At 41.3% G+C, this 17091-nt stretch overlaps 1 protein-coding gene across 22 annotated transcripts in view; it reads left to right on the plus strand.

Annotated features, from left to right (window-relative positions):
- HEATR5B (HEAT repeat containing 5B) overlaps positions 1 to 17091 on the plus strand; it is a 111833-nt gene that overhangs the window by 63369 nt on the left and 31373 nt on the right. For all 22 annotated transcript variants that reach the window (XM_035272809.3, XM_078349492.1, XM_035272810.3 and 19 more), the window contains one exon: positions 3550 to 3618. In XM_035272809.3, coding sequence (XP_035128700.1) covers positions 3550 to 3618 — 69 coding nt within the window. The remainder of the gene's footprint in view (positions 1 to 3549; positions 3619 to 17091) is intronic.

The raw sequence follows: 17091 nt of genomic DNA on the forward strand, positions 1-17091 counted from the left end.
CCAGTCTTGTGTTTAGATATTTAGCCCTGCCCTCTCAGAGATAAAAGGAACATTAAAAAGAGTGCTGTGGATTTGCTGCCATTATTTTTTATGCCAAACCTTCATAAGCATTTTTAGAAGTAGATAGCAGTTTCCCCATGTATAATGAAGGATAAATTACTCTTAATAACAGCAATTAAAAGTATTATTGAAAGAATCAGATACTTTCAAAGATTTTTTTTTATTTCATTCAAAAGAGGGATCTACTTGTCACTCCTGAGATTTATACCTGTACTTATGTTCTTCAGATGAGGCATAGTAAACTAATCCTAGCCTTGGGGGTTATATGAAGGTTAAAAAAAGTTTGTTAACAAGGGAATAACAGATTTTTTTTTTTACACTGTGATTATGGCAAAATCTTCACTCCAGTACATCGTGCCTCATCTAAAAGTTGTATTCAAATATAAAAATTTTAAATGTGAATATAATCCATTGTTTTTACTTTTTTTTTTTTTTTTGAGGCGGAGTCTCACTCTGTCATCTAGGCTGGAGTGGAATGGTGCAATCTCTGCTCACTGCAACCTCCACCTCCCAGGTTCATGTGATTCTCCTGCCTCAGTCTCCCAGGTAATTGGGACTACAGACATCTGCCACCACACCTGGCTAATTTTTTCTATTTTTAGTAGAGATAGGGTTTCACCATGTTAGCCAGGTCTCGATCTCCTGACCTCGTGATCCACCCTCCTCAGCCTCCCAAAGTGCTAGGATTACAGGTGAGAGCCACTGCACATGGCCCTATTTTTATATCTTAAGTATAAGTGAAGAAGTTATAGCTTCTAGCCCAACTAGCTATAGAAAACCTGTGTATAGGGATGGGCGCGGTGGCTCACACCTGTAATCCCAGCATTTTGGGAGGCCGAGTCGGGTGGATCATGAGGTCAAGAGATCAAGACCATCCTGGTCAACGTGGTGAAACCCCGTCTCTACTGAAAATACAAAAAATTAGCTGGGCACAGTGGTGCGTGCCTGTAATCCCAGCTACTCAGGAGGCTGAGGCAGGAGAATTGCCTGAACCCAGGAGGCAGAGGTTGCGGTGAGCTGAGATCGTGCCATTGCACTCCAGCCTGGGTAACAAGAGCGAAACTTGGTCTCAAAAAAAAAAAAAAAGAAAACCTGTGTATAATTGTTTACTCCCAAATACCCAACCTATTGGAATGATTTATTTTTTAACTTTTTATTTAGAAGTGATATCACCAGGTGCTCAGGCCTATAATCCCAGCCCTTTGGGAGGCGAGACAGGCAGCATGCCAGAAGTCAGGAGTTTGAGTGGCAAAACCCCATCTCAAAAATTAGCGGGGCGTGGTGGCATACACTTGTAATCCCAGCTACTCAGGAGGCTGAGGTAGGAGAATCACTGGAACCCAATAGGCAGAGGTTTCAGTGAGCCGAGATCATGCTGTTGCACTCCAGCCAGGGCAACAGAGCGAGACTCCATTTCAAAAAAAATGATATTGCTGGATGCTGTGGCTCACACCTGTAATCCTTACATTTTGGGAGGCCGAGGCAGGTGGATCACCTGAGGTCAGGAGTTTGAGGCCAGCCTAGCCAAACCCCATCTCTATTAAAATAGAAAAGTTAGCCAGGCGTTGTGGCCCATGCCTGCAATCCCAGCTCCTCAGGAGGCTGAGGAAGGAGAATCCCTTGAATCTGGGAGGTGGAAGTTGTAGTAAGCTGAGATCATTCTGCTGCACTCCCGCCTGTACAACAGGATCGAGACTCCATGTCAAAAAAATGAGACCAAAAAGAATGATATAAAATTTACAGATAAGCTGCAAGAATAGTACAAAAAACTATCTTACACCCCATATTCATATTTGCCAATTGTTAATTTTGCCTCATTTTCTTTAACAATGATTCTCTCTTTCTCCCCCAAGGCACACAGTTTTTTTTAAACCGTTTAAAAGTAAATTATTTAAATGATGTGCTTTTATCCTTGAGCATTTTAAACTATATATATATATATATATATATTTTTTTTTTTTTTTTTTTTTTTGAGATGGAGTTTCACTGTTGTTACCCAGGCTGAAGTGCAATGGCACGATCTCGGCTCACCACAACCTCCAGTTTTGGGTTCAAGCAATTCTCCTGCCTCAGCCTCCCAAGTAGCTGAGACTACAGGCGTGCACCACCATGCCCAGCTAATTTTTGTATTTTTAGTAGAGACGGGGTTTCACCTTGTTGACCAGGATGGTCTCGATCTCTTGACCTTGTGATCCACCCACCTCAGCCTCCCAAAGTGCTGGGATTATAGGGGTGAGCCACCGCGCGCCCGGCTAGACTATATTTTTAAAGAACAAGAATATTGTTTTGTTTTCTTACTGCAGAATAGGTAACCTCAAGAAATTCAACATTGATATTACTACTTTTACATAATCTATCATACTCCAGCTGTGTCAGTCAACCCAGTAACCTATTTCATATAGTATTCTTTCTCTTCCAGTACAGATCCAATACTGGCTCACATATTGTGATCAGTTACTATCTGTCTTTAGTCATAGAGAGAAACTCTTGATTAATTTCCAGAGTACTGTTGATATACCTGACCAACTGGATCTCTGTTGTAAGGGAAGAATATCTCAATATAGGAGCTGACTACATCTTATTTCTGTATTCAGCTTATACTTGTTATATCCAATATAGCTAAGAATCTTTGACTGATGTTGGCTCATTTAAAACTAAAACTCATATTCCTTTACTTATTACTATAACAAAAATGCATAGATTAATATTTTTGAGCAGCTTTTTAAAGCATCTCTTTTTGAGGTGAAATGATCTCTAGGGTCATGTAGTGACTGAATCGTTAGTACTACTCGGTTATTTAAAGAAATTGATTCAGTTATATGAGATTCACTCATAAGGTAAATACTGTTAGAAATAGGCTTAGAAAAATAGAAAAAATCTAACAATTGCAATTTTTGGTATGTCTGATAATGTGTGACTTTGTCAGAAAATCCTGTTTACTGTGAAACAAAAACTTTTATTGCCTAGTTGATGTAACAGTCATATAGATTTGATAATGATAACCTCCTGGAAAGCAAAAGAAAAAGAGTGTGATTGAGTTTATCATAACTGAAAAGAGATAAGGGAGAAGTGATAGAAAGAAAAGGAACATTGAAGTGTTTTTGTGTGTTTTCATCTCCAAACCTACAAGAGGCTTTATGTTTACTACTTACCTTTAAAAATAAAATGCTTTGGGCAGGGTGTAGTGGCTCACACCTGTAATCTCAGCACTTTGGGAGGCCAAGGCAGATGAATCATTTGAGGTCAGGTGTTCAAGACCAGCCTGGCCAACATGGTGAAACCCCATCTGTACTAAAAATATAAAAATTAGCCCAGTGGTAGTGGCGCATCCTGTAATCCCAGCTTCTCGGGAGGCTGAGGCAGGAGTATTGCTTGAGCCTGGGAGATGGAGGTTGCAATGAGCTAAGATCGCACTCCTGCACTCCAGCCTGAGTGACAGAGTGTGACCCTGTCTTAAAAAATTAAAATTAAAATGTTTTATTTTTCTAGGTGGGAGCTGCTCTAAGACCAGCCTTTTCACAAGATACACCATCAGATATAATAGCAAAAGCTTGCCAGGTAAGAAGAAAAATGGGACTTTGTATAGTTGTCTTCTATGAATTCATAGATATCTTAGAATTTAACTTTTGTGAAAGAAGAGAGAAAAATTTGGGAGACCAAAATTTGAGAGGATTGCTTGAACTCAGGAGTTTGAGACCGGCCTGTGCAGCATGGCTAAACCCCATCTCTTCAAAAAATACAAAAATTAGCTGGGCGTGGTGACATATACCTATAGTCTCGGCTACTCGGGGGAGGCTGAGGTTGGAGGATATCTTGAGCCTAGCAGGTCAAGGCTACATTAAGCCAAGATTGCACTATTGCACTCCAGCCTGGACAATGGAGCAAGACCCTGTCTCAAAAAAAAAAAAAAAAAAAGAGAGAGAGAGAGAAACTCAATAATATTTTTATCTTGGAAATACAACAGTGACAGTTTTTCTTTTTATTCTGTATGAAGTGATGAAACAATAATTAGGTAATAAACATTGTGGTCGAAGCATTGTTTTTGACCACACGTTATGAAAATTCTGCTAGTTTGTAGGTATTAAATTATCCTAAAGAGAATCCTGTATTATAGACATTTCATTGCAAAATTAATCCCAGGGAATTATTCTCACATTATTGTATCTGCAGAGACCCATAAAACCACCAAAAAAGTGCTTTTTTTTTTTTTGACAGAGTCTCCCTCTCTTGCCCAGGCTGGAGTGCACAGTCTTGGCTCACTACAACCTCTGTCTCCCAGGTTCAAGTGATTCTCCTGCCTCAGCCTCCTGAGTAGCTGGGATTACAAGCATGCGCCACCACAACTGGCTGATTTTTATATTTTTAGTAGAGATAGGGTCTCACCAAGTTGGTCAGACTGGTCTGGAACTCCTGACCTTGTGATCCGTCTGCCTCTGCCTCCCATAGTGCTGGGATTACAGGCGTGAGAAATTAATTCTTTCCACTGACAGGAGACCAGAGACAAAAGAACCATTGTTGATAAGAAATAGGTCTCTGGATCATGCTGCAAACCTTTGAGTTGACTAGATAATTTGGTTTGGGATACTGCCACAGAAATACCAAATAATTACTGTCCCTGTGTAAATTAGTATATCATGAAGATGTTTCAGAGCATAGCATTTAAGCAGACAAAATCTCCTACAGTGCTCCTGATCATTAGAAAATCAAAGGTTATTAGAATTATATCTTGTATATGAGTATTGAATTTGCCTTAAACTTATTTCTTTTTTTTTTTAATTGCATTTTAGGTTTTGGGGTACATGTGCAGAACATGTAAGATAGTTGCATAGGTGCACACGTGGCAGTGTGATTTGCTGCCTTCCTCCCCTTCACCCACATCTGGCATTTCTCCCCATGCTATCCCTCTCCAACTCCCCCCCCGCTGTCCCTCCCCTATTCCCCCCAACAGACCCCAGTGTGTAGTGTTCCCCTCCCTGTTTCCATGTGTTCTCATTGTTCATCACCCACCTATGAGTGAGAACATGCGGTATTTCATTTTCTTTTTTTTTTTTTTTTTTTTTTGAGGCGGAGTTTCGCTCTTGTTACCCAAGCTGGAGTGCAATGGCACGATCTTGGCTCACCGCAACCTCCACCTCCTGGGTTCAGGCAATTCTCCTGCCTCAGCCTCCTGAGTAGCTGGGATTACAGGCACATGCCACCATGCCCAGCTAGTTTTTTGTATTTTTAGTAGAGACAGGGTTTCACCATGTTGACCAGGATGGTCTCCATCTCTTGAGCTCATGATCCACCTGCCTCGGCCTCCCAAAGTGCTGGGATTACAGACTTGAGCCACCGCGCCTGGTGCGGTATTTCATTTTCTGTTCTTGTGTCAGTTTGCTGAGAATGATGTTCTCCAGATTCATCGATGTCCCTACAAAGGACACGAACTCATCGTTTTTGATTGCTGCATAATATTCCATGGTGTATATGTGCCACATTTTCCCAGTCCAGTCTATCATCGATGGACATTTGGGTTGGTTCCAGGTCTTTGCTATTGTAAACAGTGCTGCAGTGAACATTCATGTGCATGTGTCCTTATAGTAGAACGATTTATAGTCCTTTGGATATATACCCAGTAATGGGATTGCTGGGTCAAATGGAATTTCTATTTCTAAGGCCTTGAGGAATGGCCACACTGTCTTCCACAATGGTTGAACTAATTTACACTCTCACCAACAGTGTAAAAGTGTTCCTATTTCTCCACATCCTCTCCAGCATCTGCTGTCTCCAGATTTTTTAATGATCGCCTTTCTAGCTGGCGTGAGATGGTGTCTCAATGTAGTTTTGATTTGCATTTCTCTAATGGCCAGTGATGATGAGCATTTTTTCATATGTTTGTTGGCCTCATGTATGATATCTTCTTTTGTAAAGTATCTGTTCATATCCTTTGCCCATTTTTGAATGGGCTTGTTTGTTTTTTCCTTATTTTAATTCTTCGTAAATTCTGGATATCAGCCCTTTGTCAGATGGGTAAACCGCAAAAATTTTTTCCTATTCTGTTGGTTGCCGATTCACTCTAATGACTGTTTCTTTTGCCATGCAGAAGCTGTGGAGTTTGCTTAGGTCCCATTTGTCTATTTTGGCTTTTGTTGCCAATGCTTTTGGTGTTTTGGTCATGAAGTCCTTGCCTACTGCTATGTCCTAAATGGTTTTGCCTAGATTTTCTTCTAGGGTTTTTATGGTGCCAGGTCTTATGTTTAAGTCTTTAATCCATCGGGAGTTAATTTTAGTGTAAAGTGTCAGGAAGGGGTCCAGCTTCTGCTTTCTGCACATGGCTAGCCAGTTTTCCCAATACCATTTATTAAACAGGGAATCCTTTCCCCATTGCTTGTTTTTGTCATGTTTATCAAAGATTGTATGGTTGTAGTTATGTTGTGTTGCCTCCGATGCCTCTGTTCTGTTCCATTGGTCTATATCTCTGTTTTGGTACCAGTACCATGGTGTTTTGATTACGGTAGCCTGTAGTATAGTTTGAAGTCCGGTAGTGTGATGCCTCGCACTGTGTTCTTTTTGCTTAGAATTGATTTGGCTATGCGGGCTCTCTTTTGGTTCCATATGAAGTTTAAGGTGGTTTTTTCCAGTTCTGTGAAGAAGGTCCTTGGTAGCTTGATGGGGATAGCATTGAATCTGTAAATTGCTTTGGGCCATATGGCCATTTTCATGATATTAATTCTTCCTAACCATGAACATGGAATGTTTCTCCATCTGTTTGTGTCCTCTCTTATTTCGTTGAGCAGTGGTTTGTAGTTCTCCTTGAAGAGGCCCTTTACGTTCCTTGTTACTTGTATTCCTAGGTATTTTATTCTCTTTGTAGCAATTGTGAATGGCAGTTCGTTCTTGATTTGGCTCTCTTTAAGTCTGCTATTGGTGTATAGGAATGCTTGTGATTTTTGCACATTGATTTTGTATCCTGAGACTTTGCTGAAGTTGCTTATCAGTTTCAGGAGTTTTTGGGCTGAGACGATGGGGTCTTCTAGATATACTATCATATTGTCTGCAAATAGAGACAATTTGGCTTCCTCCTTTCCTATTTGAATACCCTTTATTTCTTTTTCTTGCCTGATTGCTCTGGCTAGAACTTCCAATACTATATTGAATAGGAGTGGTGAGAGAGGGCATCCTTGTCTAGTGCCAGATTTCAAAGGGAATGCTTCCATTTTTTGCCCATTCAGTATGATATTGGCTGTGGTTTGTCGTAAATAGCTTTTATTAGTTTGAGATACGTTCCGGGAGGAACGATCCAAGATGGCCGATCGATAACAGCTCAGGATTGCAGCTCTCAGTCAAAGTGCAGAGAACTAGAGGACGCCACACTTTCAGACAAATTCTGGTTGCTCACGGAGCAGAAGATCCCCAGTGGAGGAACCACAGGGGTCGCCAGTGCGACTCTTGTGGCCAGTGCAGCGGTTTTGCCGGCACCTCAGTGCAGCAGCTCTCGGAGCAGAGTAAACAGGGCTGGCTCCCCTTCTGACAGAGGCTTGGAGGACCCACACGGGGCGCCAGCACGACTCTTGTGGCCGGCGCAGCGGCTTCGCCAGCACCTCGGTGCGGCAGCTCTCGGAGCAGAGTAAACAGGGCCGGCTCCCTTTCTGACCGAGGTCTGGAGGACCCACACAGGTCCCCAGCACAACTCCTGAGACCAGCGCAGCAGCTGTGATGGCACCTCAGTGCGGCAGCTCTCGGCGCAGAGTAAACTAGACTGGTTCCCCTTCTGACCGAGGTTTGGAGCCCGGGGAAGGCAGAGTTGCCCATTACGGACACAAGAAGGAAGCCAGACAGGAGAATCCTGGGCAGAAAAGCACCATCAGTCTTAACGCCGCCGTTCTGGCCCTGGGAACTAACAACTTTGGTGTCCACTCAAGAGACCTAATCTGAAAGTTGGTAATTTCAAAGACGACAGGAGGATAAATTTACAATGATGGGAAGAAACCAGTGTAAAAAGGCTGAGAATACTCAAAATCAGAACGCCTCTCCCTCTAAAGATGATCACAGTTCCACATCAACAATGGAACAAGGCTTGATGGAGAACGAGTGCATCCTGATGACAGAATCACTCTTCAAGGAATGGATAATAAGAAACTTCTGTGAGTTAAAAGAACATGTTGTAGCCCAAAGTAAAGAAACTAGGAACTTTGAAAAAAGGTTTGACGAAAGCCTATTGAGAATAGACAACTTAGAGAGGAATATAAGTGAATTAATGGAACTGAAGAATACAATACAGGAACTCCCAGAAGTATGCACAGGTTTAAACACTCGAATTGTTCAAGCAGAAGAAAGGATATCAGAGGTCAAAGTTCAACTTAATGACATAAAACAAGAAGACAAGATTAGAGATAAAAGGATAAAAAGGAATGAGCAAAGTCTCCAAGAAAGTGGGACTATGTGAAAAGACCAAATTTACGTTTGATAGGTGTACCTGAATGCGATGGAGAGAATGAATCCAAGCTGGAAAATACCCTTATGGATATTATTCAGGAAAATTTTCCTGAACTAGCAAAGCAGGTCAATATTCAACCCCAGGTAATACAGAGAACACCACAAAGATATTCCTCAAGAAGAGCAACCCCAAGGCACATAATCGTTAGATTCACCAGGGTTGAAACGAAGGAGAAAATACTAAGGGCAGCCAGAGAGAAAGGTCAGGTTACCCACAAAGGCAAGCCTGTCAGACTTACAGCAGATCTCTCAGCGGAAACTCTACAAGCCAGAAGAGAGTGGGGGCCAATATTCAACATCCTCAAAGAACAGAACCTTCAGCCCAGAATTTCATATCCAGCCACACTAAGCTTCACAACTGAAGGAAAAATAAAATCTTTTATGAACAAGCAAGTACTCAGAGATTTTATTACCACCAGGCCTGCTTCACAAGAGCTTCTGAAAGAGGCATTACACACAGAAAGAAACAACCAGTATTAGCCTTTCTAAAAATATACCAAAAAGTAAAGAGCACCAACATAAAGAAGAATTTACATCAACAAATGGATCAAACAGCCAGTTAACATCAAATGGCAGTAACCCTAAATTTAAATCGACTAAATCCCCCAATCAAAAGACACAGCCAAAACCCAACGGCATGTTACATGCAGACCTGTTTCACATGCAAGGATACGCAAAGACTCAAAACAAAGGGATGGAGAAAGATTTACCAACCAAATGGAGAGCAAAAATAAATAAATAAATAAAAAGCAGGAGTTGCAATTCTTGTAGTGGATAAAATAGATTTTAAAGCAACAAAGATATAGTGGTAAAAGGATCAATACAACAACAAGAGCTGATGATCCTATCACCCAGATACATAGAGACTTAGATTCAGTGAGATAGAAAATTAATAAGGATATCAAGGACTCGAACTCAGATCCAGAACAAGTAAACTTAATAAATATTTATAGAGCTCTCCACTTCAAATACACAAAATGTACATTCTTGTCAATACCACATCACACCTACTCATAGGTTTAAGTGAAACATTGGCCATTATTAATACCCATTTTTTTTTCCTGAATAAAGCAATATTTTCGTTCACCCTCCCTCTTTCTCTTCCTCTTTCTTCCTTTCCATTATTCATTTTTTTTTCTTTCCTTCTCTCAAAAGAAAAAAAAAAGAAATCAACTTGTAAACCTCTAGATCCAGGTCAGCAATGTCTCTCTTATTGCTTGAATTCCTTCCTTCCCTTTCCTCCCTCCCTCTCACCCTCCCTCCCTCCCTCCTCACCTTCTTCCCTTCCTCCCTCCCTTCCTCCTTCCCTCCCTTCCTCCTTCCTTCCCTAAAAAAAAAAAAAAAAGAGATACATTCCATCGTTACCAAGTTTATTGAGGGTTTTTAGCATAAAGGGCAGTTGAATTTTGTCAAAGGCCTTCTCTGCGTCAATTGAGATAATCATGTGGTTTTTGTTTTTGGTTCTGTTTATGTGGTAAATTACATTTATAGACTTTCGTATGTTGAACCAGCCTTGCATCCCCAGGATGAATTCTACTTGATCATGGTGGATAAGCTTTTTGATGTGCTGTTGCAATTGGCTTGCCAGTATTTTATTGAAGATTTTTGCATCTATGTTCATCATGGATATTGGCCTGAAGTTTTATTTTCTTGTTGAATCTCTCCCGGATTTTGGTATCAGGATGATGTTGGTCTCGTAAAATGATTTGGGAAGGATTCCCTCTTTTTGGATTATTTGGAATAGTTTCAGGAGGAATGATAACAGTTCCTCTTTGTGTGTCTGGTAGAATTCGGCTGTGAACCATCTGGACCTGGGCTTTATTTGTGTGGTAGGCTCTTAATTGCTGCCTCAACTTCAGACCTTGTTATTGGTCTATTCATAGTTTTGACTTCTTCCTGGTTTAGGCTTGGGAGGACACAAGTGTCAGGAATTTATCCATTTCTTCCAGGTTTAGCCTTGGGAGGACACAAGTGTCCAGGAATTTATCCATTTCTTCCAGCTTTACTAGTTTATGTGCATAGAGTTGTTTGTAGTATTCTCTGATGATGGTTTGAATTTCTGTGGAGTCTGTGGTGATTTCCCCTTTATTGTTTTTTATTGCATCTATTTGGTTATTCTCTCTTTTTTATTACTCTGGCTAGTGGTCTATTTTGCTACTCTTTTCAAAAAACCAGCTCTTGGATTTATTGACTTTTTGAAGGGTTTTTCATGTCTCTATCTCCTCAGTTCTGCTCTAATCTTAGTTATTTCTTGTCTTCTGCTAGGTTTTGAGTTTTTTTTATCTTGCTCCTCTAGCTCTTTCAATTTTGACGCTAGGGTGTCAATTTTGGATCTCTCCATTCTTCTCATGTGGGCACTTATTGCTATATATTTTCCTCTAGAGACTGCTTTAAATGTGTCCCAAAGATTCTGGTATGTTATGTCTTCATGCTCGTTGGTTTCAAAGAACTTCTTTATTACTGCCTTCATTTCATTGTTTATCCAGTCAACATTCAAGAGCCAGTTGTTCAGTTTTATGAAGCTGTGCGGATCTGAGTTAGTTTCTGAATTCTGGGTTCTAACTTGATTGCACTGTGGTCTGAGAGACTGTTTGTTATGATTTCCATTCTTTTGCATTTGCTGAAGAGTGATTTACTTCCAATTATGTGGTCAATTTTAGAGTAGGTGTGATGTGGTGCTGAGAAGAATGTATATCCTGTGAATTTGGGGTGGAGAGTTCTGTAAATGTCTATCAGGTTTGCTTGTTCCAGGTCTGAGTTCAAGTCCTGGATATCCTTGTTAATTTTCTGTCTGGTTGATCTGTCTTATATTGACAGTGGAGTGTTAAAGTCTCCCACTATTATTGTGTGGGAGTCTAAGTCTCTTTGTAAGTCATTAAGAACTTTCCTTATGTATCTGGGTGCTCCTGTATTGGGTCCATATATATTTAGGATTATTAGCTCTTCTTCTTGTATTGATCTTTTGACCATTATGTAATGTCCTTCTTTGTCTCTTTTGATCTTTGTTGCTTTAAAGTCTATTTTATCAGAGACGAGAATTCTAACTCCTGCTTGTTTTTGCTGTCCATTTGCTTGGTAAATCTTCCTCCATCCCTTTATTTTGAGCCTTTGTGTATCCTTGCATGTGAGATGGGTTTCCTGGATACAGCACACCAATGGGTTTTGGCTTTTTATCCAATTTCCCAGTCTGTGTCTTTTGATTGTTGCATTTAGCCCATTTACATTTAGGGTTAATATTGTTATGTGTGAATTTGATACTGCCGTTTTGATGCTAGCTGGCTGTTTTGCCCATTAGTTGATGCAAATTCTTCATTTTGTTGATGCTCTTTAGCATTTGGTATGTTTTTGGAATGGCTGGTACTGGTTGTTCCCTTCTATGTGTAGTGCCTCTTTCAGGAGCTCTTGTAAAGCAGGCCTGGTGGTGACAAAATCTCTGAGTACTTGCTTGTTCGCTAAGGATTTTATTTTTCCTTCACTTATGAAGCTTAGTTTGGCTGGATATGAAATTCTGGGTTGAAAGTTCTTTTCTTTAAGGATGTTGAATATTGGCCCCCACTGTCTTCTGGCTTGTAGAGTTTCTGCCGAGAGATCTGCTGTGAGTCTGATGGGCTTCCCATTGTGGGTAACCCAACCTTTCTCTCTGGCTGCCCGTAGCATTTTCTCCTTCATTTCAACCCTGGTGATTCGGCAATTATGTGCCTTGGGATTGCTCTTTTTGAGGAATATCTTTGTGATGGTCTCTGTATTTCCTGGATTTGAATATTGGCCTGCCTTGCTACGTTGGGAAAGTTTTCCTGGATACTATCCTGAAGAGTGTTTTCTAGCTTGGATTCATTCTCTTCGTCACATTCAGGTACACCTATCAAACGTAGATTAGGTCTCTTCACATAGTCCCACAGTTTTTGGAGACTTTGTTCATTTCTTTTTGCGCTTTTTTCTCTAATGTTGCCTTCTCGTTTTATTTTGTTGAGTTGATCTTCGACCTCTGATACCCTTTCTTCTGCTTGGTCAATTCGGCTATTGAAACTTGTGCATGCTTCACGAAGTTCTCGTGTTGTGTTTTTCAGCTTCATCAATTCACTCATATTCCTCTCTAAGTAGTCCATTCTTGTTATCATTTCATCGAATATTTTTTCAAGGTTCTTAGTTTCTTTGCATTGACTTAGAACATGTTCTTTTAGCTCATGGAAGTTTCTCTTTACCCACCTTCTAAAGTCTGATTCTGTCATTTCATCACAGTCATTCTCCATGAAGCTTTGTTCCCTTGCTGGTGAGGAGTTGTGATCCCTTGTAGGAGGTGAGGTGTTCTGGTTTTTGGTGTTTTCCTTCTTTTTTGTGATGGTTTCTTCCCATCTTTATGGGTTTATCCACCTGTTGTCTGTGTCATTGCTGATTTTCAGATTGGGTCTCTGAGTGGACATCCTGATTGCTGATGATGAGGTTATTTCTGTTTCTTAGTTTTCCTTCTAACAGACTGGCCCCTCTTCTTTAGGACTGCTGAGGTCCACTCCAGGCCTTGCTTGCCTGGGAGTCAGCTGCAGCAGCTGCAGAACAGTAAGGGTTGCTACCAGTTCCTTCTGCTATCTTTGTCCCAGAATGATGCCCGCTAAATGTCAGTCTGATCAGACCTTTGTGAGGTGACTCTTTGGATATACGGGGGGTCAGGGAGCTGCTTGAGGAGACAGTCTGTTCTTTATAGGAGCTCAAGAGCTGAGCTGTGAGCTCCATTGTTCATTCAGAGCTGCTAGGAAGGTATGTTTAAGTCTGCTGCAGCAGAACTCATAAACCCCCTTTTTTTTCCCCAGGTATTCTGTCCCGGGGGGTTAGGGCTTTATTTATGGTATCCATTGCATTGGTGCCTCCCCCCCTCCCCAGGCTGTCCTGCCCAGCAAGGGGGCAGCCTAGTCACTGCCTATAGAGATTTTGCTGAGCCTCTTCTGTGGGTTCCGCCCTGCTGCTGGCTCCGCCCTGCTGCCATTTGTATTTCCCTGCAGTCCTGTTTATATGGGTGTGGTTAGAACTGCCATGGCAGTGTTGGCCTGCCTCTGTAATGGCAGACTCTCTCTGTTATGGCGGGTTGCCCCAGCAACAGCAGGCTGCGTCAGCAATGGCAAACTACCTCCATAAGGGTGGAGTACCTCGGTAATGGCAGACGCCCCTCCCCCACAGAGCTGGGTTGTCCTGGTTTTAGTTGTGCTTGCCGTGAAATTCTCAACCCCGAGCGTTTCCAATTGCTGTTTGTTTGTTTTTGTGGGGGTGGGACCCACTGTGCCTGATCACCTGGCTCCCTGCCTCAGAGCCCCCCCTTTTTTTTCAAGTTGAACGGTTGACTCTCTCCCAGGTGTTACAGTTGCCTGCTGAAAGGGTGCCAGGATCTGTGTGATTTCCTCTGCGGCGACCCACTGTGCCGGCTGAAACAACGTGGCTGCCCGGGAATCTCCTGGCCTGCTTTATGTTTGAGTCCCATTTAATCAGATGAATGGGCTAATCTGCCTTCCTAGATCTCGAATTGCCAGTTTTACAGGGCAACCAGACCAGTGTATTTTGTACGGAGAGCTGCTGCACTGCAGGGCCGGCCGAAACAGCTGCGCCAGCCAAAACAGCCACTCTGGTGACCTGTGGGGCTCCTCCACCTGGGAATTTCCTAGTCTGTGGGCAATAAAGCTCCATCTGGAAATACAGCGTCCACTCATCCTCTGTACTTTCACTGGTAGCTGCAATCCTGAGCTGCTCCTAAGACCGTCATCTTCCTTCTAAACTTATTTCTTCTGTGGCTGTAGGTACATTTCTCCTGTTTTCTTTCTTTCTTTTTTGAGATGGAGTTTTGCTCTTTTTGCCCAGGCTAGAGTGTGATGGCACAATCTTGGCTGACCACAACCTCTGCCTCCCGGGTTCAAGCAATTCTCTTGCCTCAGCCTCCTGAGAAGCTGAGATTACAGGCATGTGCCACTACACCTGGCTAATTTTGTATCTTTAGTAAAATCAGGGTTTCTTCATGTTGGTCAAGCTGATCTTGAACTCCCTACCTCAGGGGATCCGCCCACCTTAGCCTCTCAAAGTGTTAGGATTATAGGCATGAGCCACCATGCCTGGCCACTGGCTGCATTTTTCTGTAAGAAGTTAATTTTTTTCTAGTGGGGGACTTAAATTTGTGACTTCTTTCCTTCTATTGCTGGGAGGAAGCTTGGTTTCCTAACAAGTAAACCAAGTTTAGGTTACAGGTTCTTTCCTTAAAGGAAAGTAAGGAGTTGGCTTACATGACATCCTAGCCTGTTTGTTAGAACAAATGTCATGTTAAGAAACTTTAAAATCAGGGTAATTCTTAGATTATAGGAAGGCCCCTCAGATGTCATGCAACTGGGGACAATAGTCAGTGGATCAATCAAAAATCATTTAAAGTAGGATCAGATCATGAACATAATCCATACTTAAATAATTCTTTTTTTTTTTCTTGAGATGGAGTTTTGCTCTTATTGCACAGACTGGGGTACAGTGACTTGATCTTGGCTCACTGCAACCTCTGCCTCCCGGCTTCAAGCAATTCTCCTGCCTCAGCTTCCTAAGTAGCTCACAGGTGCATGCCACCATACCCAGCTGATTTTTTGTATTTTTAGTAGAGATGGGGTTTCATCATGTTGGCCAGGCTGGTCTGGAACTCCTGACCTAAGGTGATCCACCCGCCTCAGCTTCCCAAAGTGCAGGGATTATAGACGTGAGCCTCCACACCTGGCCTTTTTTTCTTTTTGAGATAAAGTCTCCCTCTGTTGCCCAGGTTGGAGTGCAATGGCATGATCTCAGCTCATTGCAACCTCCACCTCCTGGGTTCAAGTGATTCTCCTACCTCAGCCTCCCAAGTAGGTGGGATTACAGGTGCATACCACCATGCCTGGCTGATTTTTGTATTTATTTATTTATTATAAATTTTATTATTATTTTTTGTTAAATGATAGAGATGGGGTTTTACCATATTGGTCAGGCTGGTCTTGAACTCCTGACCTCAGGTCATCCACCTGCCTTGACCTCCCAAAGTGCTGAGATTACAGGCATGAGCCACCATGCCCAGCCTAATTTTTGTATTTTTAGTAAAGAAGGGTTTTCACCCTGTTAGCCAGGCTGGTCTCGAACTCCTGACCTCAGGTGATCCACCTGCCTCAGCTTCCCAAAGTGCTGGATTTATAGGTGTGAGCCACCATGCCTGGCCTAGTTTCTTATTCTTTAAAGTCAAGAAAGTACTTAGGTTTTTGCAAAGAAAGCTTAGTGCCAATTTCCCAGTCTTTATAATTTTCCCCAACTTTTAGTTATATTTCTACCAAATTTCTACCAAACAAATATTTATCAAATCTTTCCCATATGTCCTTTAATTTCCTTAGAAGTAACAACTCTTTCTTTTCGTATTCACGTTTAATTTCTTTTCACTTTAAATTTAATTATGTTTTCAGCAGTTTTGACTGGCATTTTAAAATTTGCCATCAGTATGTCCTTAATTGGTAACAGTAAAAATATCCTTATTAATTTTATTAAAATTAGTTTTGAATTCTTTGAGAATAAATATTTATTCTCAACTTGTAAAGAGTTTTCAATATAGGACACAAGTCCATTAACCATAATTTGAAATCCAAATGCTCTGAAAACCAAAAGCTGTTTTTATAATTTATTTGGCAGCAAAACTGAGCTGACTTGTACTCATTTGGCTCTGATGTGAAGCTACATGAGAATGTAGCGTTGGTTAATCTTTCTCATTGTGATTTGTAATCCATTTTGTTGCAGATACAGCTATGTGTTAATTAGGGGGTGCTGCCATACATCTTGCTAAGTGTGTTCCTTAATGAAGTTCAAGTACCCTATTACCTTTTACCCAAAAGTTGTGAACTGTGAAAAAAAATCTTGGTCCAAGGATTTCAGATGAGAAGGCAAGAACATGTAATTGTTGTTGATGAAGTTGACACTATGAGACCACCCCTTCCTTCCTGATACTCTTCCCTTGGCTCCATTGTCACTGGACTTGCCAGGTTTTTCTTTTGTTTTTCTGGTGTTTTCTTCAATTTCTTTTTTCTTATTTTGCTTGTCCCTTAATTGTAACTATATTCCATCTAGTCTGGCTTTAAGGCTTTTTTTTTTTAACCTGTCCTTGAAAAAATTTAATAATACTTTAGTTATCACGTTTGTGTGGGAATTCCTAGGGTTATGTAATTACCCTTGAACTTGCTCCTGAAATCCAGACCCAAGTATTTAATTGCCTGCTGAATATCTTTCTACAGGTCTCTTAGTGGCACTTTGAACTCAGCATGTAAAAATGTTCAAAATTAAAGTCACGCTCTCTCACTTCTTATCTCCACTTAGTTTCATTTGTTTTGGTACCATCCCTGTAAAGCAGTGGTATCACCTTCCTTCCATTCAAGTCAGAAGCTTCAACAATTCGCATTTGGGAATTTTTGATCCCTTGCTATGTTTGTATCTCCTTGCACCGACCCTGTAAAATAGCTAATTGGTTTTCATATCCTTGGATTTCTAACTACAAGTTTGTCTCAGATGCCTCTCCTTTTTTATTCCATTCCC

This window comes from Callithrix jacchus, chromosome 14 (assembly GCF_049354715.1).
Source record: "Callithrix jacchus isolate 240 chromosome 14, calJac240_pri, whole genome shotgun sequence".
Lineage (NCBI taxonomy): Eukaryota > Metazoa > Chordata > Mammalia > Primates > Cebidae > Callithrix > Callithrix jacchus.